At 49.6% G+C, this 26,615-nt stretch overlaps 1 protein-coding gene across 2 annotated transcripts in view; it reads left to right on the forward strand.

The window, feature by feature from the left end:
* CABLES1 (Cdk5 and Abl enzyme substrate 1) overlaps positions 1 to 26,209 on the forward strand; it is a 122,985-nt gene extending 96,776 nt beyond the window's left edge. For both annotated transcript variants that reach the window (XM_019013786.4, XM_031003664.3), the window contains 6 exons: positions 2,146 to 2,242; positions 3,435 to 3,591; positions 4,686 to 4,789; positions 20,507 to 20,613; positions 21,283 to 21,490; positions 24,788 to 26,209. In XM_019013786.4, the coding sequence (XP_018869331.3) occupies positions 2,146 to 2,242; positions 3,435 to 3,591; positions 4,686 to 4,789; positions 20,507 to 20,613; positions 21,283 to 21,490; positions 24,788 to 24,928 (814 nt within the window). In that variant the 3' untranslated portion in view covers positions 24,929 to 26,209. The remainder of the gene's footprint in view (positions 1 to 2,145; positions 2,243 to 3,434; positions 3,592 to 4,685; positions 4,790 to 20,506; positions 20,614 to 21,282; positions 21,491 to 24,787) is intronic.
* The last annotated feature ends 406 nt before the right edge of the window (positions 26,210 to 26,615 follow it).

Below are 26,615 nucleotides of genomic sequence, written 5' to 3' on the forward strand. Positions count from 1 at the left end.
CCCTATGCCAGTGCCCCTGTGCATTCATCATCTCCATCCTTAATTGCTTTAAGAAGCCTTTTGAGAATCGCCCTGGGGTGCCTGCATAGCAGGTGCAGCAGTAGGGCAGACGGTCTTGTGGGTGTGAGCAGAGTTGGTTGTTGGCTTTCTTCTGCATGACTTTGGTGTCGATTCTGAACGGGACTCCAGAGATGTTTTGAGGGTGGCACTACCATGGCCTCCCAGGAAGCCTGCTGTGGAAATGCAGCACTTACTGGGCACAGAAGGTCTTGGGCATTTCTGTTAATTAGACTCCACATTATAGGTAGGATAAGGGAGCCGGCTCTTTCATGTAATGCCCAGAGACTAGGATGATGGCTCAACAGAATCAGAGCATCCCTGTTTTTTTTTTTTCTATATTGGAGGATAGCTTTTTTCCCTTCTCTTCTCACCACTCGCTTGGCTCCCTCCTCTATTCTTACCTGATGACTTTGTCTTTAGCTGGGAGCAATTTGCCCCTGCCTTATATTCATTCTTGCGTAGGTTGTAGGAGATGACCCCTGAATATGGTCCCTCCATCCAGGCCACACAGCAAGTATGCTGTGGGTCTGAGGTGCCTTTGACAGGCACTGGATGTCAGAACATGAAGACCTGGTCATTCCCAAACATGGCTGCAGTTTAGAATCGCCTGGGGAGTGTTTAAAACTCCTGATGTCCAGGTCACAGCCCATGCCAGCTGTCTGGGGGTGGGAGCCGGATAACAGTTTGTCAGAGATCCCCGTACAATTCTGATATGTGGCAAATTTTAAAAATTACTGTAGGGGAAGGGTGTGGTCCTTTGAGGTGTGAGCAGTTACACCTGAGCATAGTCACAGCGAGTCCATCTTGCATCTCCACGGCAATGTGATGTACTAGAAATGACATTGGATGAACTCTCCAACCTACCGTCCTGGTGACCTTGGCAATCTCCCAAGGGCCTCAGTTTCCTCCTCTGTAAATTGGATCAAAATAGTAGTACCTTTCTCATAGGGTCATCTTAAAGAACCAAAGAAATGATGTGTGAGTCTTTGGAAATAGTAAAGTGCTAAATAAATGTTTGTTTGGCCAGGCATGGTAGCTCACACCTGTAATCCCAGCACTTTAGGAGGCCAAGACGGGAGGATGGCTTGCGCCCAAGAGTTTGAGGCTATAGTGAGCCATGATCACACCACTGTACTCCATCCTGAGCAACAGAGCAAGGCTTCGTCCCTGAATGAATGAATGAATGAATGAATGAATGAATGAATGAATACTTGTTATTACTAGAGATTATTCTTCTATTAAAAGATATTCATTTTCTAGGTGGTCTGTCAAGGTAGTAGAAGTGACTACTGTGGCATTAATTCTTTCATCACCAACAATAAACCCAGTAGGTGTTTAGGATAAGAATTCATTTCTCCTAAGAAAGGGGAGCAGCAAGGAGAGGTGGTCTCATGCAGCATTAGAAAGAACCCAGGCCGGCCGCTGTGGCTCACGCCTGTAATCCCAGCACTTTGGGAGGCCGAGATGGGTGGATCACCTGAGGTCAGGAGTTTGAGACCAGCCTGGCCAACATAGTGAAACCCCATCTCTACTAAAAATACAAAAAATTAGCTGGCCGTGGTGGTGCGTGCCTGTAATTCCAGCTACTCAGGAGGCTGAGGCAGAAGAATCGCTTGAGCCTGGGAGGCAGAAGTTGCAGTGAGCCGAGATTGTGCCATTGCATTGCAGCCTGGGCAACAAGAGTGAAACTCCATCTCAAAACAAAACAAAAAAACAAAGAAAGAAAGAACCCAGCAGCTAGATCCCAGCAAACTGTGGTCCCACGATGCCCAGGGAATGCTCTCTGGCCTCATGCTCACTGGCCGTCTCTAGGAACATAAGGGGCCTCGTGGAAGAGGGAGGGATGTCTGTAAACCATCAGCTTCATCTTCAGGCTTTCTGTTCAGTTGGATTTCATTTATGTCAAAGTGGTTGCAACAAGGCATCACTGGCAAGTGCCCGAGGAGGGACAAAGGGCTGTCCCATCACCAGGGCTCACCTGGTCATTTTCATCCATGTGACTGTGCTGTCTCATGCAGTAAGCATCCTCATGGCTCTTTGAGGTGCACACAAAAGCATTTTTTTTCCTCTGGCTTGTCCTCCCAGGGACTTGAAGTTGGACGGAGGAAGACAATCAACTGGTGCAGTGAGTTTGAAAGAGATCATTGGTCTGGAAGGTGTGGAGCTGGGTGCTGATGGGAAGGTAAGGCTGCCAGGCTGCCAGTCACCAAGTTGTGCTGAAGGCACAAGGGTCAGGAAGCAGAGGAGGGGGACAGCCCACAAGCCTCTCTCGAGGTGGAGGACTCGAGGTCTGGGGCAGATTCCCAGGCATGTGATGCCAGCCCTGCCCGGCTCCCCTAGTGTGCAGCCGGTGATTGAGTAGCAGCATGGCAGGAGTTCCCACAGCACGTGTATTTCTCTGCCAGTGCTGTTTACAACTGAATGTGCAGTTTTGAGTATCTCACACACAGGCATGTTCCAGGATGGAATGACGAATGGATTGAACATCTATTAACTAGTGGTGTCAGCAAGCAATATTCAGGCTACTAGAAAGTGTCATAGCTTCCCATGGTCCTGGGAAGCTAAGAGACCCTCAGTCTTACACTGTGACCACAGAGTCCCAGGGCGGTCACATTCCTCTTCCATCCACATGCAACAAGTCATGGGGTTGAAGTCTCAGGACTAAAAGGTTGAAAGATGACCCTGCCCTTTGTGCAGGGTCCAGACGGTCCTCATCAACCCTTTCAAAATCTGTGTATGGCAATGACGCAAGTGTTTCTTGGGGAATCTGTCCCGGGGTAGTTTGTTTGCCGATGAGGCTGCTGGGAGCTCAAGGTGTAGATAGAGTGCATGTGAGATGCTTGCCTGGGCAGGTGAAAATCAATGCACTTGCTCTGTTCACCCCTAACGGGGAAGTGTTCCCATAGGAGCCAGGAAGGATGGGATGGAGTGGAGGGTCATATGTGGCGTCTGCCAGAGGAGCAGGGTAGGAGGCCATGGCCCTCACCAGGGACTCTTGGGGCCTGAAGTGTTCTGGGCTTCTGCACTTGGATTATAAAAAGCAATGCAGCATGTGCCTTGTGGATTACACAACACCACAGCAGGTCCTGAGATAGTACCTTATTGTCAAATACATTCACATTTCTTCCATGTAATAGGAATAGTCAGACCCAGTGGGATAAATTAAAACTGTGTAGCCTTATGTCAGTTCAGGTTGGGTGTTGGCAACAATGAGTACCAAAACAAACTTCATTTTTCGGATCTCATTGGATTTCAGAATTGCAAATAGGAGAAAGTGGACCTGAATGTGGGGTGACAACTGTAGCTTGATCCAGAATGCAGAGCTAGCAATGCCTGGGAATAATCACTGGCCTGTTTTTGTCTTCACCTTTTAGACTGTTTCCTATACCCAATTTCTGTTACCCACAAATGCCTTTGGAGCCCGGAGAAATACCATAGACTCCACCTCCTCTTTCTCCCAGTTCCGTAACCTGAGCCACCGCAGCCTCTCCATAGGCCGGGCAAGCGGCACCCAGGGGAGCCTCGACACAGGTAACCTTGGCCTGGCTGGGTCTGGTAGCTCGTGGTGGGAGGGAGGTGCCTCCATTTACATGGGGATTAAGTCTCCCTGTGATGCAGACTGGAAGACAGGGGCCCGCAGGTGACATGACTTTTAGGAAAGCCTGATCTCAGGCCATGCAGGCCCACAATGAAGCCACAGGTGATTTCTCTCTAATCAGATGCCCCAGTCGTTGACAGCCTGAGCTTCCACGTGGAGAGGCGCCAAGGCCATGCACACCATGCAGAGATGGCTGTGTCTCCCAGCTTCCCTGACCACTCAGCTCCCCCCAACAATGACCTGGTTCTGTCCTATATTTTCACGGTGCTCAATTCGGACTTTAAAAAAACAAAAAATCTGGGCTCTGAAGTGCAGGTTCAGGTGTGAGAGTTTCCTTTGTGCCTGTCTTGGTGGGTGAGCCGAGTTGGCGGCTGAAGGAAGACTTGCATGCTTTCAGCTTTGCTGATCAAACCTTTGTAGGAACTGGCACATGGAGAAAACGCTTTAGGAAGCAGTGCCATGTCTACTCTCAGGGAAATTCCAGGTGGATGTGAAGTTCCCTAGGTCTGCCCAAGTGCTGAGTTCTGAATCCCTGTCCTAGTGTTCCGGCCACCTCTGATCGTTCGCAGCTGTGCCTTGGTGGCTGCTCTGATTTGTATTCATACGGACACAATAGCCTGCCTGGAAGTATTCGCACCAAATCGTGCTGCACAGGCATCTCCAAATTTGATCTGCAAGTTTGAAAAATGAACCTCTTCGGGGACACACTCTGACAGTGTCCTCTGCATCTTGCACGCTGTGTGAAGTTTTTTGCTCTCCTGGCTCAGGGAGATTAATACATAATTTTCTAAAATGGAAAAAAAATGTCAGGATGTTAAGAATTTGGTGAAACCTTTTGAGAGGAGAATCCACTTCACTGGCACGCGATGATGTCTAATAAAAGTCAGTGAGTGCCGCGACGTTGAGCTAAGTGCCCTAAAGCCAGCCTTTCTTCATTCCAGCTATACTTGGCATTCTCCTGGCTGTCTCTGCTGGGGAGGGTCTGGAGCCGCTAATTATCATTTTGCATTTTGCATGTGATCTTCAGGTAGTGACCTGGGAGACTTTATGGACTATGACCCAAATCTCTTGGATGACCCCCAGTGGCCTTGTGGCAAACACAAACGCGTTCTGATCTTCCCTTCCTACATGGTGAGTAGTGTGGAATGGAGGCTCCGTTTGCTGCACCCTGTCAGTTGCCCCACCTGGGTTGGTGGTGGCTGGGGGCTTGTTCAAAGACTGCTCTGCCTGGGGGACCTTCATGAGGAGCTCCCCAGTGTGGGTGCCCACGGAAGGACCACTATTGCCTCCTGTCCAGAATCCTGCTGGCCACCTGGCCTGCAAACACCACTTTCAAGGCTGGGCTGCCAGTGTCCACAAAGTCACCAGCTCAGGTTGGGGGACCCTCTCCTCTGAAGGGGGATGTCCGAGCTTATACCTCCACAAACCCCAGTGGAGAGGACCAGGCCCATCCCTGATAGCGCTGAGTTCAAGTCCAGCTCCGTTTGGAGTTCCTTGGTGGCTGCAGGCCTTTGTGTGCATGCTGAGCAAACATTTGGCCCCAGGCTGGGGATGACAGAATTCTCTCCTGGGAAAGTGAAAGTAGGACACTGTGGGTGTTACATGCAAAACCTTTCTCTGCTGTTTTTATTTCATGGACTCTTCCTGTTTTTCCCTGTGTGTAATTTTGGTTTCTGCTCTCGGCTGACCACTGTTTCCCACCACCAAGGGCTGCCATCTCCTCTGCAGACACCAGAGGGGCCTGGCGGGGCCCTGGGTGCTTTCTCTGGGCCGACTTGCCCTGACTCTTGCGGCAAGCAGAGCCCTGCCTGCTGTGGGAGGAGGGGGAGCTGCACTTTCAGAACAGTCGATTGGCCAGGCCTGCCATGCACAGCATCAGGTGGGAGACATCCACCCAGAATGCCCCCACCACCTCCCTGCCTTTTGCATGTCCTGGCCCATGAGCCGGGCCTGGCGGGGCCCGCACAGCTGAGCGCTTCCTCCTCTGGTTCCCTCCCTCCTGTGCTCCCAGCCTGAGCTGTTCTCTGGAGCCCCAGCCTTAGGAGTGAACCAGGGGGTCTTTTTTCTCCCCTCGGCTTTTGTGTCTGCAGTAGCCAGAGTGGAAACCAATCCACCGTACTCAAAGGACACCCAGATCTTCATTGAGAACTGAGGGTTCTCCGCTGTTTGTCAGAGAAACACCAGGCATAACTTGGGGCCTTGCCAGTTACTTTCAGCATTTATCCTCTTGTTCTTTGGCACATAGTTCAGTGGTCATTTTCGTACGCCACATGGCTTCAGAATGCATTTAGTCATTGGAGAATGCATTCAAGTCAAAGGCATTTAGTTTGAAATTGCCGCTTCTCCTCACTCTCCCTCACTCATGCCCCAACTCCTAACACAGAAAGCAAAACCAGAGCCATGCATAATTACTTTTCTTCCACTCTATGATCTGTTTATTTAAAAAACCAGGGCATATTCATCTTTGGCAGAGGCAAGCACGTAATAAGTGTTCAATAAATGACCAGAATGATTGCCCTGATGTCAAGGAGGGAGGAACTGGTGTAAGAATAAGGATGCTTTATGTGGTTCACTGCCTTACTTATTAAAATTCACTTTATTTATTAAGCAACATGGCCAGGAAACTGGCTCAGGGAGTCCAAGTGAGGCTTTCCTAGTTGATAGACAGGAAATGGGGGATCCAGGCTAGAGCTCCTGGCTCGAGGCTGTTTTCACGTTGCCCAGCTGTCTCTGAATTCCACATTCCTCAGCCGTCAGCCCCACAACGGCCGACCTCGGGGTTGGACATGAAGATCATTCTTTGGGCCAACAGTGTAGCAGATTTCTAGGTAACCAAGAGAATAGGAAGGTACACTATTTCTGATCGATGTTGGCGGGAGCTGTCCTAACAGACATGTTGTGCCTGGTGATAATGCCGACCTCTCCTTTTATAGGCCTAGTGTTGGGCTGGTGCTAGATCTGATCTTTTTTATCTGATCTTTTTTTTCTTTAAATGATTTCATTGTGAGCCTTGAGGTTCCGGGCTGCAGTATGTGTGTATGTGCGTGTGCACGTATACACATACAACTTTTCCTCCTTAGACTGTGCTAGAAGACTTGCCAAGTCAGCATGTATGTCCTGCCCTCCTCATTTGATGTTCCCAAGTGGATCATTTTTAATTTCACTGCATTGGCTCTGCAGTCAGTGCTTCCGGGAGTAGTCCATGCTATAGAGAATGGAATTGCGCATGGACTGCATTTTCCTGGTCGGCTCCTGGAGACCTATGTTTCCTATTCTGGCCACAGATGTTGGCACTTTGATAAAATGTGGGAAATCCACGTTTCAGCATTCTCGTCTAAGTTCTTGACAGTGTGTTGTGTATTACAAAGGGCCTCAACCCCCCAGCTCCCTGGAGACTTCTTTCCTAGAAGCCGACATGGGTTACAGGCCATGTCGTTTCTCATGCATTTGCATTGAACTTGTAGGAAACAGAGTGGGGCAGTTGGGGGTGGGGGTGCTGGGCTGTTTGCTTTATTTTTGTGTGTTGGGGAACACGTATAGAATTCGCCTGTTGAACCAAGTATTGATTGAGGCCTTATTATAAGCCAAGCTTCCTTACCCAGTAGAGAACTAACCAGCCACAACCCCTCTTCTCCTCCACCTTGGAGTGAGTGGGGATGTCAGAGAGTAAACAGTAAACAAGGAGACAGAGCACCATAATCGTGAGGAAGGAACCATCTTAGAAAAGCAGCAGGAGACCAGGCATGGTGGCTCACGCCTGTAATCGCAGAACTTTGGGAGGCCAAGGCAGGTGGATCACCTGAGGTCAGGAGTTTGGGACCAGCCTGGCCAACATGGTAAAACCCCATCTCTACTAAAAATAAAAAAATTAGCCAGGTGTAGTGGTGCGCGCCTGTAGTCCCAGCTACTGGGGAGGCTGAGGTGGGAGAATTGCTTGAACCCAGGAGGCAGAGGCTGCAGTGAGCTGAGATTGTGCCACTGCACTCCAGCCTGGACAATAAGGCAAGACCCTGTCTCAACAAAACAAAACAAAAACAGCGGCAGGAAATGATGGAAGGGTTGGACGTGGGCCCCAGGGGGTAGGCCTCAAGGAAGACTTCCCCGAGGAATGGCACTGAAGCAAGCACTGAGGGCTGAGAGTGGTTGGCCCCACCAGGTTTTGGTAGGGAGAGCCCAGTGGAAAGACCCCAAAGTAGGAAGGGGGTTGGTTTTGCATAAAATAGATTTTTCTAACTGTAGAAGTCGTTGCCCTTCCCCCTACACACACACAGGCAGGAGGCAGAGCCCACAAATGATGATGCCGACAAACCCTCCCTCCCCACTGACTCGGCCCCAGGCACAGGGAGCTGCCGCTGAAACAGGCCCTGGCTCCGAAGACCCTGGCTCCTTTGAGCCAGGTTGTGGAATGCCCTCTTTGAGGGCCTGGGGCACATTTGGCCACTAGGCTAGTGTGAGGATCTCTGCCCAGACAGAGGGCCGATTCCCTCCTGGGTGGGAATGCTCAGTGATTGGGGAAGGAGCAGGCTTGCTGGTCACAGGCCAATTATGCAGAGCTGCTCACCTCCCTTAGTATTAGCTTCCAAAGCCCCAGAGTCCTGCTGCCTGTCCCGTCTTCCTCGGGCCCCCAGGGCAGTCCAATGTGGCCAGCCCAGCAGAGGCGCCTGCCTGAAATCCTGGGACTGTCCTCCCCTGTTTTGGGATGTCCTGTTCCTGTGGAAATCAGACTCTAAGATGCTCGTGTAGCCTCTGCTGAATGAAGCAGCTCTCAAAGTGATGAGCTAATCCTTTCACCCATCAAATCCTGCTGCAGCCACTAAAAGGAGTAATTTACAGACAATCAGATGCACTTGTTTGTTTGAAGTGTGCATTTCCATGAATTCTGTAACCACTGCTCTGATCCAGATATAGAGCATTTCTGTCCCTGCAGAAAGTTCTCCTCCCCATCCCATTCTTCCCATCCCCTTCCTGCAAAAGCAATTACTATTCTCACTTCTGTCACCATAGATTAGTTTTACCTATTCTGAAACTTCATGTGAATAGGATCATGGCATAAACTTTTTGGGGTCCATCTTCTTTCATACAACTTAACATGTGAGATTTCCCCATGTCATGTGTATCAGTAGATTTTTTTTTTAATTGCTGAGTGGGCCACGTGTGGTGGATCATGCCTATAAATCCCAACACTTTGGGAGGCCGAGGTGGGTAAGGTGGGGGGATCACTTGAGGTCAAGAGTTTAAGACCAGCCTGGCTAACGTGATGAAACCCTGTCTCTACTAAAAATACAAAACTTAGCTGGGCATAGTGGCAGGCACCTGTAATCCCAGCTACCCTTCAGGCTGAGGCAGGAGAATCGCTTAAACCCGGGAGGTGGAGGTTGCAGTGAGCCGAGATCACACTATTCACTTCAGCCTGGGCGACAAGCGAAACTACGTCTCAAAAAAATAAAAATAAAAATGCTGAGTGGTATAAGATGTAGTACAGTTTGTTTATCCTTCCTCCTGTTGATAGATATTTGTTCATGCGGCTGCCATGAATGTTCTTGTGCGTGGCTTTCTGTGGAAATACTTTTTAATTTCTCTTGGGGTAAATACCTAGGAGTGGGACTTCTGAGTCCTGGTGTAGGTGATATTAACCAGCCATGATGTAGCTGAATGTTTATCTTTGTGCGTATGTGTCCTAAGTGTAATATAAAAAGGCCCCTCGTCGCCACAGTCAGGACATGTCTTAGAGTGGGAAGCTTCCAGAGGTGAAGCCTGTCGTTTAATGTGCAAGTGGCACCCTTTTCAAATTAGCCTTCACCCATATCTGTATTTTTAAACTTTGATCCATGCAAGTCACTCCCACTATTACCTACTGTAGAAGGTCAAGGGTGAGATTTTGAACTTAAAAAAAAATTCCGGGCCAGGCGCAGTGGCTCACGCCTGTAATCCCTGCACTTTGGAAGGCCGAGGCGGGTGGATCACCTGAGGTCAGGAGTTCAAGAGCAGCCTGACCAACGTGGTGAAACACCATCTTTACTAAAAATACAACAAAATGAGCCAGGTGTAGTGGCACGCGCCTGTAATCCTGGCTACTCAGGAGGCTGAGGCAGGAGAATCACTTGAACCCAGGAGGCAGAAGTTGCAGTGAGCTGAGATCACACCATTGCACTCCAGCCTGGGTGACGAGAATGAAACTCTGTCTCAAAAAAAAAAATTCCTGGGGCAGGTGTGCAAAACAAATTACAGCTGGCCCGGTGGTTTGGTCTTCAAGTTTCTAGAAGGTGACCACAGAACAGAGCATGTTGAGCCGCCTGGCTACGTGCAGACTCTTGCTGGGTGATGGTGTGTCTCGGGGGAGGGCGGATGCTTCCAGCTCTCTGCACCTCTTGGCATATAATTAAAGCTTCATGAGAGAGTGGTTATGTATCATTAGAACGTGGCAGCCCAGGTCAGTAGTGGGTTTTTGTGTTTTTTTTCCCCCTCTTTATGGGTGTGGAAAGCAATTAAGAGGAGAAAGTAAGTGGGAGAGCTGAGATAATGCCAACAAAATTCAGTTACCTGAATGGATTTCTGGATTCTTTTCTTCTGTAGGAAATCCCTCTTGCACTGTGTTCACATCAAAAAGAAAACCGACTAACATTGTTTATGATATGCATAAGCATGTAAACCTCAAGAGAAACCTCTTGGATTGATCTCCATGATAAAATGCCTATTTTTTATTTACCAAATATTAAAATCTAAGTACTTGTAGAGAAAGCCCTCCCTCTACCCCCACATCTCCCCAGTGTTGGGGGAATGTATCATAGAACTTAATTTTTCAGTACAGCATGAGATGCTGAGCAGTGGGAAGTAATTGACTCAATGAAAGAAAGACTAATTCAGCCTTCCATGAGGTAGGTGATTAGATTCTGCCTGTCCCCCGATATACATACATTATAAATATATATTTACAAATATATATAAATTATAATATGATTTAATAACATAGTCATATATTTATTATAATTTATATAGAATATAGAACTATATATATATATCTATTTCCATTAAAAGTTACCTGGATGATTTAGGCACTTGTTACCTGTCTGCAGGGTGGATTTGTTGGGAAGCTAATGCAAGACCCTTTCCACGGCCTCAGGTTTCAAGGTGCCTGAGGCTTATTCAGTTCTGAGGAGGGGGCCTCTTTAAGAAAATGTCACATCACATTAGAAGCACAGTAGCTCCGCACTTCCCTATTGTGGCACTTCCCTGAGGCTTGAAGGGCGCCCTCAGGCGCACAGGCCTGGGCAGTAGCTGAGGAGCATCCTGCCAGCTTTAGGTTAAGTGTTCACATCAAGGCCTGAAATGCCTGATTGTGCTGTGTGGGGAGGGAGGGTTGTTTAGGGTGTGGGTTTGGTTATTTTTTTTTTTTTTTGGTCTTTTTGTTGTTGTTAACAGCACTATTAGAATTCCAACACCATACAATTCACCTCTTTAAAGCCTCTTTTACAATTCATTTTTTTCTCATAAAACTAACACGAGGCCTCCTCGGTGGCTCACGCCTGTAATCCCAGCACTTTGGGAGGCCAAGGCGGGTGGATCACCTGAGGTCAGGAGTTTGAGACCGTCCTGGCCAACATGGCAAAACCGTCTCTACTAAAAAATACAAAAATTAGCCAGGTGTGGTGGCAGGTGCCTGTAATCCCAGTTACTCAGGAGGCTGAGGCAGGAGAATCGCTTGAACCCGGGAGGCGGAGGTTGCAGTGAGCCAAGATCACGCCACTGTACACCGGCCTGGGCGATGAGACCAAGACTCCGTTTCAAAAAAAAACTAATACAAAACAAAATATGAGTTTGACATTTCACCCAAGATTTTGCAGCATCTGCTCTCTATGTATTTGTCTCGGATTTTTGACAGTCGCTTTGTGATTTTGACATTTCACCCAGGATATTGCAACATCTGCTCTCTTTCTATGTATTTGTCTCGGATTTTTGACAATCACTTCGTGATTTTGAACATGACGTTCCACGCAGTTTGGCTCATTCTCTGCTGCCACTGTTTCAGCAGCTTGCGTTTAGAAGTGCATCCAAATACTCTCTGGGTGTGGGTGATCTCAGGGCCAGTCACCTGGTGTCATCTCAAGTGGATGGAGACACTACTCCAGGAGTCCTGTAGCACCAGATAAATAGTTGACAAATATCTGACACTGAACATGCTCTGTGCCACCCAGTGAATCCCCATGGCCATGTAAACCTGAAGCAGAGAGAGCTTTTCTTCCTGTGTTCCTCTCCGTGTGCAAACCCTTTCATTTCAGTGGGAGGGAGAGTTGATCCAGGATTCGGTATTTTGAATTCGATGGGTAGAAATAGCAACAAATGCAGCCCCAGGCTGCGTAGGCTACCCGTTTATTTCCATAGTTCCTTTGTGATTTACTGTCCTCTAAGGGAAAGGATTAAATGCCTAGAACAGCTGAAATGCCCATCTGTTGGTGGTTAGATAGATTTAGTCGAGGGCCACTGTTGCTTAATTACCTTAACAAGCACGGAACATCTGCTTTCCAGTGCCCAGCTGAGCCCGAATGCCGGTATACAAGTATGGCCAAAGCAAAAGAGCCTAATTTCGCAGTGGCTGTTGGCGCTGGAAGGAGCTGTGTGGCTCATTGCCTTGTATCCTTCCTTCCTTTCACAGGCGTGGCGTGGAACCAAGGCTTGCAGCGGCTACATACCTGCCCCAGGTCTTACAGCTAGCTCCTGGGGTGCAGGCAGCACTAGGGCTGGCAGTAGGTCAGAGAACAGTAGCCGAGTGTACGGCAAGCTCACATCTGCTTAGAACTGCTCATAAGAATTCCTGGGGAGACTTGAAGACAGGAAAGTAGGAAATGAAGGAGGCCGGAGCTTTATCAGGCCCTAGAGCGGAAGTACCTTTTCTGTTGTTTCTGTTGGAATCAGACCAGCAACCTGTCTGCTCTGAGGCCCTCACTGTTCTCCAGGATTGTTGTTGGGGTGTGTGTACCTCCCATCCTCTCCCGTTATACCCCAGCCCACCTGAGGGGCATTCACTTCACAGCATTGTTACCGTGGGCCAGGATGGGGCCCAAGTTCAGTTCCACGGAGGCCCCTTCCCTCTTCTCATGACAAGTCAAGACTTTGTTTTTGTACAAAGCAAAGGATGGGCCGGGCGCAGTGCCTCATGCCTGTAACCCCAATGCTTTGGGAGGCTGAGGTGGGCGGATCACTTGAGGTCAGGAGTTGGAGACCAGCCTAGCCAACATGGCGAAACCCCATCTCTACCAAAAAATACAAAAAAAATAGCCAGGCGTGGTGGCGTGCACCTGTAGTCCCAGCTACTTGGGAGACTGAGGCACGAGAATCGCTTGAACCCGGGAGGCGGAAGTTGCAGTGAGTGCCACTGTACTCCATCCTGGGCAACAGAGTCACCCATCCTGTCTCAAAAAAAAAAAAAAAAAAAGCGAAATAGGTATCAGTGTTTCTGCAGTCGATATGGGAGACTTTTCATCTGGATAACTAAGTTGTGGTCTTCTCTCCTCCTGTCATCTCAAAAGGAATTTGTCCACTCCCACTCTAGGCCTTCCAGACTGTCTCCAGCAGGGCAGGCGAGGCAGGGCCTCCTTGTGAACTGCATGTCTGGACATCTGTGTTGTGGACAGTGCCTTCCATCTGACCTTCCCCTTTCCCTGTACGCAGCTGTGCACACAGCTTCCCTGCAGCCAGGCATTCAAGTGCTTGACAGTGCATTCAAGTGCTTGACAGTGCATTCAAGTGACCTCTCGCTCCATGAACAGAATGAGCACCCTTGCAAAAAACACAACTGCTTGCTGCAGGGTTGGAACCCCCCATCCATCACAAGCCTGGGCCTGCTGCGGGCCACAAGGAGCCCTTCATCTGGTGAATCCCGTGGCCTGGAATTAGGTGGCATTGAAAACAGTGGTCCCGGCCGGGCACGGTGGCTCACGCCTGTAATCCCAGCACTTTGGGAGGCCAAGGTGGGCGGATCACGAGGTCAGGAGATCGAGACCATCCTGGCCAACGGTGAAACCCCGTCTCTACTAAAAATACAAAAATTAGCCGGGTGTGGTGGTGCACACCTGTTGTCCCAGCTACTCAGGAGGCTGAGGCAGGAGAATCGCTTGAACCTGGGAGGCAGAGGCTGCAGTGAGCGGAGATCACACCACTGCACACTCCAGCCTAGGTGACAGAGTGAGACTCCATCTCAAAAAAAAAAAAAGAAAACAGTGTCACTCAGACTGTCGCAGGCCAAGAAGGAGTCGCTGCTTGTTTAATTAGCACTTTGATTTACAGTAGCATGCACTGGCAAAACCCAGGCATTGCAAGTTTTTGTTTTTATTTTTTTGGGATGGAGTCTTGCTCTGTCGCCCAGGCTGAAGTGCAGTGGCAAGATCTTGGCTCACTGCAAGCTCCGCCTCCCGGGTTCACGCCATTCTCCTGCGTCAGCCTCCCAAGTAGCTGGGACTACAGGTACCCACCACCATGCCTGGCTAATTTTTTGTGTTTTTAGTAGAGACGAGGTTTCACCGTGTTAGCCAGGATGGTCTTGATCTCCTGACCTTGTGATCCGCCCACCTCAGCCTCCCAAAGTGCTGGGATTCTATGCTTGAGCCACCGCACCCAGCCAGTTTTTTCGTTTTTGTTTTTGAGACAGAGTCTCACTCTGTCACCCAGGCTAGAGAGCAGTGGCACCATCTTGGCTCACTTCAATCTTCATCTCCCAGGCTCAAGCGATTCTCCTGCCTTAGCCAGCCTCCCAAGTAGCTGAGGCTATAGGCATGCACAACCACGCCCAGCTAATTTTTGTATTTTTAGTAGAGACGGGGTTTTACCATGTTGGCCAAGCTGGTCTTGAACTCCTGACCTCAAGTGATCTGCCTGCCTCAGCCTCCTAAAGTGCTGGGGTTACAGGTGAGAGCCACCATGCCCAGCTTGCAAGTTTTTATAATTCATACAATTCAAACCTGAATAAAGCATTGGCCTGACTTTTCATTTCTTCAGTCCCACACCAGAAAGAACGAGTGGCTGAGGGGCTGTGGTAATCCCACTGCCGTGGCTCAATCTCCTAGTACAGCCTCCCCAGCTCACCCCCAGCACTGAAGAGAGGATGCCATCTCTTGGCATGGTTGGGAGGCCCGGCCTCTAAGGGCCACCATCAGGCTCCCTCAAGACAGGATGTGCTGGAGAATCATGACCTCCTGTACACCAGAGAGTGTTTCTCAGAAGGACCTGCAGCTGAGAGGACATCGAGGACTGTCATCCCCTCTGGAACCTGCCTGGAAGGGGTGGCCCTGGGCTCAGAGTGATCCGTCCAGTTTCCATACTCTGAACAGTGTGGGGCTGGTGCAGAGCAGTGGCCTCAAGATGCAGCTTATGTGCAGGGCCCCTTCCAAGCCAGGATCTGGCAGCCAGTGCCACTTTGGGGGTTGCCTGGTCCGCTGTGGCAGTTGTGTATCCCATGCAGCTGAGCGGGAGCAGGACACGGAACAGCCCCGCAGATCAGGTGCCTGCCGCTGTCGACATCAAGTGGATGCTGGAGAAGCCAGAGGAGCAAACGGAGGCACAGAGCTAACCAGTGTGCACTGGGCCGCCGGGCACCACGTGTCAGAGCTGGAGTTTGAATCCAGGACTCTGGCTCTTGAGCCTGTGTTCTTCCCCACTGAACCGCAGCTCAGAGAAGCAGGGACAAAAGCAAGACTGAAGAGAGCACAGCAGACAGGAGGCTAAGACAGAAGGCTGGGATGCAGAAGAGTCTGTCACCTAGAAGATGACTGGAGAGCCTCATCCTCCTGGTGCTGCCACATATTCCCCACTTACGCGGGGCCAAGCACTGGGCTCCCTGGGCCAAGGGTCTCGCAGCATCTGCTCATGGGCCCTCCCTGCCCACTCCCTGCCAGGGCCTAGCTTGGATTTTTCCCCGCCTCTCTGTCAGGAAACGGAGTCCCCAGCTGCAGACCCCAAGAGCTAGGACAAGGCTACTTGTAAAAAAGACAGAGCCTCTCCTGCAAGACCCGGGCCAGAGTGGGCCCGGCGCACTCTGCCACCCTTGCCCCCTCCAGAGCCGCAGGCTGAGCTGAGCTGTTGGCTCTCATGCGTCCTCTAAATAAAAATGGGTCAGGAAGTGTGGCTCAGGGGCAGGGGCAGGACTCAAACTCAAGGGATCGGATATCGTCAGTGCCTTTATGGGGATCAGAAGCTCTTCCTCTGTCCCCGCCTTCACCGAGCCAGGTTCAGTTTCAGTAGTGGTAAATGCCATCAGCAGAATACAGCGTGTGCAGCAGGCATGGTTCAGTTCTGAAGTGCAGCATCCACTCTAGCAAGTTTAAGAAGGAAGAGGAGCCGGTGCAGGGGCGCAGGTCTGCAGCCCCGACCACTCAGGAGGCAGAGGCAGGAGGATCACTTGGCCTAGGATTTAGAGTCCCACCTGGCAATGTAGCAAGACCTTATGTCTTTTTTTTTTTTTTTTTTAAAGGCTGGACGTGGTGGCTCATGCCTGTAATCCCAGCACTTTGGGAGGCCAAGGCGGGTGGATCACTTGAGGCCAGGAGTTTGAGACCAGCCTGACCAACATGGTGAAACCCCATCTCTACTAAAAATACAGCTGGGTGGGTGTGGTGGCGCATGCCTGTAATCCCAGCTACTTGGGAGGCTGAGGCAGGAGAATCGCTTGAACCCAGGAGGCAGGGTGTGCAGTGATCTGAGATCACACCATTGCACTCCAGCCTGGGCAACAAGAGCGAAACTCCGTCTCAACAAAAAAGAAGAAGAAAGGTATCTAATAAACACCTTACTTACTAGAATCATTGAGGAAGCTGACAGAATAACCTAAGTTGGCATTTCAGGAATGATCCACAAGCCACACTGTAGAACTGTGCCACCCAGGAGGCTGCAGCTGCATGGGACCAGGACTCTGGCTTTGGACTTGGGAAACTGGCACTGGCTGCTGGCTCCAGATCTGTGCTGCTCTGCTGTGCTCTACACCTGCCAAATGAGGACCCAGAAGCTTAGTGACAGGACTTGAGGATTCCTGCCCTGAGCCTCTTGGCAGCAGAAACAACAGAAGCACAGCCCTTGCTCCAGCCCTGCCTTCACATACCAGAGCATCCAATAGGAGGAGCCAGAACTGTTTTTGGAATCCTAGCTGCAAAGGAGTCAGGGAAGTGTAACTGTTAGCTTTCCAGCCTCTGTAGCACAACAGGGCATCCCAGGAAGAGGTTGGATGTTCAGATCATAGAGTAGAATGGAGGCGAGTCCTGGGGAGAAGCAGCCTCAGCCCCGGGGGTTTAGGAGGAGGAGCCTGCAGAAGTGGCCGAACCAGGAGTGGGCAATAGCCGGACAAGGAGAATCTGATTTGGAAGTCCTGGGTCTTTGGCGCATAGAAATCAGCTGGAAAACTTGTCATGGTGCAGGTGCGAGGCCCCACCCTCAGAGCTGTGACTCAGTGGGGCTGGAGCAGAGTCCAGACTTGCTGCGTCTCCCGCTTTGTGCTCCTGATGAAATTTTTCAGCGTCTCTTACGTACATTTTGTTCTCTTTGATCTTCAAGATAAACCTGGGAAGCAGCCCCATCAGGTTTTCTCATCTCATCTCGTTTTGGAGGATGAGGGTGAGGCTCAGGGAGGTTGAGTGACTTTCTCCCTGTTGCCTGATTTGCTGAAGGTGGACCTGACCTCCCGCCCCCAACAGCCCTTTCCACTGCCAGCGATCTTCTCGGACATCCTGGTGAGAGCCCTTGGGTAGGGAGCTACTCTGTGCTGCTTATTCAGTACCATGAAGGAGAGAGAAGCAGGAAGGCAGTGCATGGGGCACGAGCTGGAAGCAGCCACTCTGGGAGACCAGGATCCCAGCGCTGGCCCTGCCTGCGGCTCACTCAGGTCTGGGGTGAGCCTTTTCACTTTTCTGAGCCTCTGTTGCAAACAGAGGTGGGACACATTTGTATATTTGCACATTTAAGCAGTGAGAGCTCTCTTTCAAGGTACATCTACAAATAAGATGGAGCAAAGCAGAGCTGTTGTGGTTGCTGCGAGGAGAGATCCAGTCCCCTCCCACAGGCACTCCAACAGAACCCAGCCTGAAAATCCACATGATCGTTAAGCAGCAGGATATCCTTGCTGGTGCTCACAGGGCTCCAGGCCCCCAACAAAGGCAGATGACTTTGCTTGAGCCTGCTCACATCATTGCAAACCTCATGACTTTCCTCCGTAGAGGAAGAGTAGAAGCGGCCTGTCTCTGGGAGTTCAGGGTGCCTGGATGGGGGGTGAGGGGTTGAGAAGCTGGAGGAAGGTGCTGATGACTTGGGAAACAGGAGGGTTGGCTGATGGGCCCTCCCAGCTTGAGGCGAGCATGTTAGATGTGGCCCCCATTCTACTGCCTGTTTCCAAAATGAAATCTTACGTCCCCTTCAACCCAGAGATTTAACCCAGAGGAGACATTTGTTGGAGATGAAATAGAGCCTTTCTTAAAAGTAGAAGGGAAATAAACCTGTCTTGGAGGGCTGCCACAGGGGTCCACTCTGCTGGACTTTGGCAGTGAGAGCAGTGTCCAAATACTGTGGCCCTGCACAGCTGGGCTGCCCCTTTCCTGGTCCTTGCAGGGCATGTGGTTAGCCGGGACCAGAATGGCCACATCTGGACCAGGTCAGGAGACCTTCCTGATTGGACCAGAAAGACTATGTATCAGAGGAGGAAGAAGTGGCATTGCATCCACCAAGTCCTCTTCCAGCCAAGTGTTCAAAAACTCTGAACAGGTCTGGTGGAATTGTTGGAGTTAGTATTGCTGTGCTTTGCCTTTATTCACCAGAGAAGCAAAGAGAGGACCATCAAGATCACTTGAACGGGGATGTGCTGGCTGCTTGCCTCCTCCTTGCTACTAACTGACACCAAAGGCATTGTACGTGTCTGTGCTAAAATCCTGTGTCCTATAAATGGAGGTGTCCAGAGAAAGCCACCAACTTCCGTTAGAGCTGTTAAGGAAACCTTTGATGGGCTTTGCGGGCATGAGTCATCCAGGGAATCGACCTTCACATCAAAATCTGTCGTTTCTTCTTTCCTGAGCTTTGACTGATTAAGATTATGGCATGTAGGCCGGGCACGGTTGCTCATGCCTGTAATGCCAGCACTTTGGGAGGCAGAGGCAGGTGGATCACCTGAAGTCAGGAGTTCAAGAGGAGCCCGGCCAACATGGCGAACCCCCATCTACTAAAAATACAAAAATTAGCTGGGCAAGGTGGCACATGCCTGTAGTTCCAGCTGCTCGGGAGGCTGAGGCAGGAGAATTGCTTAAACCCAAGAGGCGGAGGTTGCAGTGAGCCGAGATCGCGCCACTGTACTCCAGCTTGGGCGACAGAGCATGACTCCGTCTCAAAAAAAAATAAAAAAAAGATTATGGCATGTAGTCAGCCAAAAAAGACCCAGCCTTGGCAAGTGTACTCTCGAGGATGGATGAGATGAACTGGAGGAAACCCAGAAAAAAATTGTTTAATTCAGAGTTCACAGTGCAGGGTACAGAGAAGCAAGGAAGACCAGGGTATTCAGAAAGGACTCCAAGGATCCTTTAAGGATTTCTCCAATTTAGAAAGAGGGAAGGAGGGAGGAGGAAACTCAAGTTTCCAAAGACTTACTGGTTACCATTATATACATATGGTGGCATGTTGTTCAACCTTAAAGGAAATTCTGACACATGCTACAATGAGATTGAACCTTGAAGACTCCATAGTAGGCCAGGCACGGTGGCTCACGCCTGTAATCCCAGAACTTTGGGAGGCCGAGGCAGGCAGATCACCTGATGTCAGGAGTTCGAGACCAACCTGGCCAACATGGTGAAACCCAGTCTCTCTTAAAAATACAAAAATTAGCCGGGTGTGATGTTGGGCGCCTGTATTTCCAGCTACTCAGGAAGCTGAGACAGGAGAATTGCTTGAACCCGGGAGGCGGAGGTTGCAGCGAACCAAGATTGCACCGCTGCACTCCAGCCTGGGCAACAAAGTGAGACTCCGTCTCAAAAAAAAAAAGACTCCATGCTAAATAAAATAAGCCTATGACAAAAGGACAAATAGACGATTCCACTTACATAAGGCAAATTTATAGAGACATAAAGTGGAGTAGTGGTTGCCAGGAGCTGGAGGGAGTGGATGGAGAGTTGGCATTTAATGGGCAGAGAGTTTCAATTGGGAAGATGAAAAGATTCTGTGGACGGATGGTGGTGAGGGCTGCACAACTATGCGAATGTTCTTAATGCCACTGAATGGTACACCTAGAAATGGTTAAGATGGTAAATTGTATGTGATGTATGTTTTACCACCATTTAAAAAACTAAACAATAGCTAACATGTATTGAGCACTTGCTGTAGGCCAGGCACTGTACAGGGCACTTCTCATACAGTTCTCAGAAAGCTGCGTGAAGTAGGCACTGTTACTGTTTTTTGTTTACAGACATGGGACGTGAGATTTGGGGTGATTTGAAGTCTCCCAAAGCCGTCAGACTAGTGAATGGTCAAGTAGAGATTGAACCCAGGTCTGTGCACATCCAAGCCCCACGCGCTTAAGCCCCATACCGTGTGAACAGGCTGACACCTGGGAACTGACACAGGCACCCCTCCCTCTCAGGCACTGACTTCTGATGGTCTACAGGCCGGCTTTCCTAAGTGTCACCTCATCCTAATAGTGGTGACTTGTTTTCCGTTCGCCTCCAGAAGGCCACGGTCCCCTTCAGGCTCCTGGATTCCGCCGAGCCCTTGTAGCTCAAATCGAAGTTTTCCCATTGCTCATGGCTTTGGGAGTTGTAAGTTGGTCGTAGTTGGTGCATAATTATTACATACGACCCTTGTTTTAAGGAGTGATCCGTGTTCTCCTGTCTGTTACAGACAACAGTGATTGACTACGTGAAGCCCTCGGATCTCAAGAAGGACATGAACGAGACCTTCAAGGAGAAGTTTCCTCACATTAAGCTGACACTCAGCAAAATTAGGAGGTACGGGAGGCTGGACTTGCCTGTGACCTTTCCCTGCAAACCCCTCTTTCCACACACAGTAAGCTTGTCATCTGTCCAGTGGTCCTTCCTGTGGTTCCAGTGATTGAGTCATTGTCACATTCAGCAGAAACGACAGCCGGGCATGGTGGCTCACGCCTGTAATCCTAGCACTTTGGGAGGCCGAAGTGGGCGGATCACCTGAGGTCAGGGGTTTGAGACCAGCCTGGCCCACATGGTGAAATCCCGTCTCTACTAAAAATTTAAAAATTAGCCAGGCATGGTGGTGCACGCCTGTAAGCGCAGCTACTTGGGAGGCTGAGGCAGGAGAATTGCTTGAACCCAGGAGGTGGAGGTTGCAGTGAGCCAAGATCGTGCCGCTGCACTCCAGCCTGGAAGACAGAGTGAGACTCCATCTCAAAAAAAAAAAAAACGAAAAAAGTAAACATGTTTTATACGACCTGACCAACAGAGAAGAGTCCAAAGCCCAGCTCTGTAAGTCTGCTCCCCATGCATAACGCAGCCTTCACACTCCCAGGGACTTAATCCCAGTCCAGGTCACCCTCTGGGAAAGAGAAAGAGAAAAAGCATTCAAGATGGGGGAGTTTTTCTTCGAGGTCCCCTGAAACTAAGTTTTCACAAGACTGTTCCCTCCTGCCTGTCTTTCTCCAGTCTGAAACGAGAGATGCGGAAGCTTGCGCAGGAGGACTGTGGCCTTGAGGAGCCCACAGTGGCCATGGCCTTCGTCTACTTTGAAAAGCTCGCCCTCAAGGGGAAACTCAACAAACAGAACCGGAAGCTGTGTGCTGGGGCATGTGTGCTGTTAGCAGCCAAAATTGGAAGTGACCTCAAAAAACACGAAGTCAAGCATTTAATTGACGTAAGTGGCCTTTTTCCTGGTGGCTGGAGGAGCACATGCTCCGGTCTGGGGTTCCTCTCTCAGAAGGATTCGGTCAGTGATCCTGCCTGGAAGGATTCTGATCCTTAGTCAGCAATTGAGGTGAAGGCTATGAAGTCTTTCCCATAGTGGGAATAGTCAGGCTATCTTAAAACATAGGGATGATCTACTTTGACAAGACCAAAGCTCCTCAGCATTGGGCATTGGGTCTGGCCCTCAAAGTCCATTCTCAGACACCATGTGAGATGCAATCATTCCCACAGCCATAGAAGCCACTGTGCCTGCAAGGGATTCCCCCAGGCAGTGTGACCCACAGAGCACCTAATGTCAAACAGGTTGCTTCAGTAAGACCTTGGCTTCCTACTTCCTTAGCTGACTCCTCTTTGGGGAAAGGCGTGAGTTTGACAAGGTGGTATCTCTTTTCTTTTAAAGGAGAGCCCTACCAAAGCAAGGAAACATCGATCTCCTTGGATGGCAACATGAATGCCTGTTTTAGAATTCAATATATTAATAGAAAATTTGAGGTACAGTAAAGCCAGCTGATCAGAAGACAGATCCATTGAGAAGATAGTTTGTTACAGTTCCCAAGAGAAGGAGTATCTTGGCTGGTGCTGCCATAACAAAATACCATAGGCTGGATGGCTGAAACGACAAATTTATTTCTCATAGTTTTGGAGGCTGGGAAGTCCAGGGTCAAGGGACCAGTTGCTTCAGTTCTGGTGAGGTTCCTCTCCTTGCTCATGGGCATCTTCTTGCCCATCCTTAATTGCAGAGAAAGACAAAAAGCAAGCACTCTGGTTTCTTCTTCTAAGGCTCTGAATCCCTTCACTCCATGCCCAGGACCTCATCTAGACCTAATCGCTCCCAAAGGCCCCACCTGCTAATACCATCACATGAAGGATTAGGGCATCCACATATGAATTTGGGGGGACACAAACATTCAGCCCATAACAAGGGGCATGCCATGCTGTGGGGGCTGTGTATGGAAGCCCTGGAATTGGTCGGGAGGCAGAGGGAGCCTTGACTGTGGTTTTCACAGAAAGGAATAGGTAAGGCAGGGTTTGTGGGTTTAGGATTGGCTAGTTTGAATAGTTTTGATGGGCTGTGGGGCCTAGGGTCTGTCCCTAATTGTCTGGTGCCTGGCTCTGGGGTGATAAGGGCAGGTGGATAGTGGCCTGGAGTGTGAGGCCCATGGAGGAGGTGGTGGGAATGTGGCCTCTGGATTGGTTGGTTTGCATTTGAAAAGCAAAAGAGGTCACTGTGGAGGATTTGGCTAACCCTGGGAAGGGCAGTCCCTCTAGAGTCAGCAAGGCCCCAGATATCAAAGCATCAGAATACAGAAAATAAAAGACATGGTTAAGTCAGTGCCCCATATGTCTCACTGTCTAGCTGTCTTCAGTGGCAAAGGCAAAAAAGCAGAAAGGGCACTAAGGTAGGTACTCCCCAATTGAAAAGAGTATTTTTTAGGTCGGCGCTTTACAGATTTTAAGAAATGGTACAAAATCATCTAGCTTATACAGTAAATACATGAACCCAGAAGTGACCATTGGACACCAACTCTGAGCTGAGAATCAGTAGGCTTATACAGACATCTGCTGAACTAATGATTTTTTTTTTTTTTTTTTTTTTTTTTTGAGACAGGGTCTCACTCTGTCACCCAGGCTGGAGTGCAGTGGCACAATCATAGCTCACTGCAGCCTCCACCTCCCAGACTCAAGCAATTCTCCCACCTCCGCCTCCCAAGTAGCTGGAACTACAGGCATGTACCACTGCGCCTGGCTAATTTTTTTTTTTATTTTTTATAGAGACCAGGTCTCGCTGTATTGCCCAGGCTAGTCTCGAACTCCTGGCCTCAAGCTATGCTTTCACCTCAACCTCCCAAAGTACTGGGATTATAGAGTCACCATACCTGGCCAAGAATTAATGAATCTTTTGATGTAACAGATATTTATAAAATTATAAATAATATGCACATTTAATCATAGTTGAGCAATATACCACACAGCAAAAGCTGACAACTTTATCTTATTCAAGGTGCCTCCATCGCCTGAACTACAAAATGCCCTTGGCCTTCCTTACATGGGGTGAGGCCTTCCTCACTATTGATGCAGAATATAACAGTAATGGTTTGACCAGCCACTTACAGTAGCAAGAAACCTAACTCAAGATCTCATCCCAGTTATGATCTGAAAGCAGTCAACATCTGCTCTGTGGGTGGGATTTATTTTATTAAGACAAAAGCTGGGTTAACGCCAAGGCAGAATGTGCCTAAGCAAACATGAGGCCCTCCCTATCCATCCCCACCTTGGTGGTTCTCCTTCCTTTCCAGCTCCAGCAGCCCCTCCAGTTGGGTGGGCACGCAAGATGCCACCAGGCTCAGCCCTGTTTAGATAGACAGCAACTGTGTGGCACTGTGAAAGTGGAGACTTCCCGAGGACTTAGATCCTTGTAAGATGAAAGGACTGAACTACGTAGAATCAGTGCACTCCCTTCTGAACTTACCACGTGGTTTTTATTGTCGTGCGTGGTTTGCTTTATTATTTTATTTATTTTTTTGAGACAGCATCTTGCTTTGTTGCCCAGGCTGGAGTTCGGTGGCACAATCTTGACTCACTGCAACCTCCACCTCCCGGGTTCAAGTGAGTCTCCTGCTTCAGCCTCCCGAGGAGCTGGGATTACAGGCGCCCACCACCACGCCTGGCTCATTTTTGTTTAGTAGAGACGACAGGGTTTCACCATGTTGCCCAGGCTGGTCTCAAACTCCTGACCTCAAGTGATCCACCCACCTCGGCCTCCCAAGGTGCTGGGATGACAGGCGTGAGCCGCCACCGGTTTGCTTTATTTTCAGTCTTCCCTTTAAACCTGAATCACTTAGTTGCCACAGGTAGAGTTTGAGTCCCAGTTAGGGTGGAATCTTAGTGCTGCAATTTGCTGCCCATGTGACCCTGGCTAAGCTCTCTGACTTCTTGGAGCCCGTTTTCTCATCTGTAAAATAGAGATACGGAATGTGAACCATGTCATATTCCTGAGAGGATTAAATGATGTCATAAGATGTATGTGTGGTTCCGGGCAGCCCCCGGGGAAAGGAGCAGCTCCTTCACAACCAGGACCGAAGGCAGGAAGCACAGCCTGTGCCTCCCTTTCTTCCTCCACAGAGCTTTGCCCAAAGTGGATTTCTCCTAAGCACTCACTGGCTGGTGGATAGAGAAGCTGCAATTGCAGAAAGACTAGGATTTTAATTTCAAAATGAACATCCTTTTGATTTTCTTTTCGTTGCAGAAACTGGAAGAGAAGTTCCGGCTGAACAGGCGAGAACTGATTGCCTTTGAATTCCCGGTGTTAGTGGCCTTGGAATTCGCCCTCCACTTGCCCGAGCACGAAGTCATGCCCCACTACAGACGGCTGGTCCAGAGTTCCTAGCACTGGCCCCGAGGACAGCCAAGGGCCATTTCTTCTCAGCTTGGTGGAGCAGCACTTACTTACTACTGGAAATGAAAAAAAGTAGAACTCAGAATACCAGACTTTTCTTCCTCTCGACATAGTTTGGGGAGAAGCAGTACTAGAAACTTTCCAAGGAGTCTTGGGTGTGTAGCCAACAGGAGCCATGAGCTATGGACTCCTCAAGCAAGGGAAGAGGAGGTGCATGCTGAGAACAGAGAGGCCCTGCCCTCTGTCCAGTAGCGAGAATTCCTAGCTGCCCCAGCCCAGTCTTTCTCCCCGGCATTCACAAACTTTGCAAGCATGGTCCAGGGCCTTCTCCAGATCTGTTCCAACTTGGAGTGTGAAGGGCTTGAGCATACGGGGGAAGAGAGTCTGCAGAAGTTGGAAAACTTTTAAAAGATACCCTCATTGTGTCAAAGAGTGTGCCAATCTATTTTTGTATCAGCATTGGAAGTGCACTTTCCCCTGGGGCGTGTGGGTGTGTGAATGTGCAAGTGTCTGAGAGATACTGCATCAGCCCTAGATCCCCAGAGCCAGTCCCGCCCTTTACAGAGCAGCCCTCAGCCTGGGGCCATGGGCCAGGCTGACCTTCAGCAATTATTTCTAGATGATTTCTGGATAAGAATTGCTCTCTTGGTACCAGACAGTTTGACATCCTCCACCCTTAGAAAATGACTGACATTGTTTTGTTACTGTTCCTACCCACCAAGGGGATAAAGAAGGCGAGTTCTGAGTGTTGGATGAGTCAGTCGCGTGGAAGGACGTGGAGTGTGTCGCTCTGTAACTTCCTGCCGTCTGCCACCCCGCCACGTGTATTTAACCCTCGCACTTTCTCCACTGTGGAGACGGCTAGGGCGGCGCCCCACAGTGTGTATTCCTGTCCTCTATGTTAGAGTGCATCATAAGCACATTTACTGTGCTATCTATATCTCTATATAAAAGTGTTTTATAAAAACCCAGAATAGGAGCACGACGCATGATTGGTGTTTGAGGCGTTTGCCAGCTGGGACAAACTGCGTTTGGAGCTGTGGTGTTAAGCTGACTAAGGAGGCGGTGGCTCTTACCATTCCCACGTGCCCAGGGCTGTTCGTGCAAGATTTTAATGGTGACTTGTCCTGGCTTACTGGGACAGTCTGTATGAGGCATGTCACCACACTGTCACCTCATAGCTGCAAGAGAGAGGCACCAGCTGAAGTTCCCCTGACTGAAGAGAGCCTGTGGCCATGTAAAAAGAGAATTAAACTCTTGTTGCTTTTTGTATACCTGTATGCGTTTGTGTAGACGTGTGTCTCACCAGTCACCTTTGCCCTGCATTGCTGATCCCCTTGCACACACTGATTCTAGTGAGGTCACAGATTCGGAGCTTCACACACCAGCCCAGAGAAGGGGCGATGGAACCGAACCGAGGGTCTGCAGCTTTAGTTAGCAGAGCTGTCAGATTCTTGACAGTCTTGGAGGATGGAGAAATTCAAACAGCAGCTGGTGAGGGCCAAAACAGAATACTTGGCTTCTTCAGAATCTTACATTGCACTGAGTTTAGTCCTAAATATTTTGCTAACAAATTTCCTTGGCCAGAATCAGTTGTAAGACAGTGATTTGGGTGGTGGGGGGAGGGAGGAGGGAGAGGATATGATTAATGTGGTCTCTTTGGCTGATCGAAAGCTAG

The sequence above is a fragment of the Gorilla gorilla genome, chromosome 17, assembly GCF_029281585.2.
Source record: "Gorilla gorilla gorilla isolate KB3781 chromosome 17, NHGRI_mGorGor1-v2.1_pri, whole genome shotgun sequence".
NCBI lineage: Eukaryota > Metazoa > Chordata > Mammalia > Primates > Hominidae > Gorilla > Gorilla gorilla.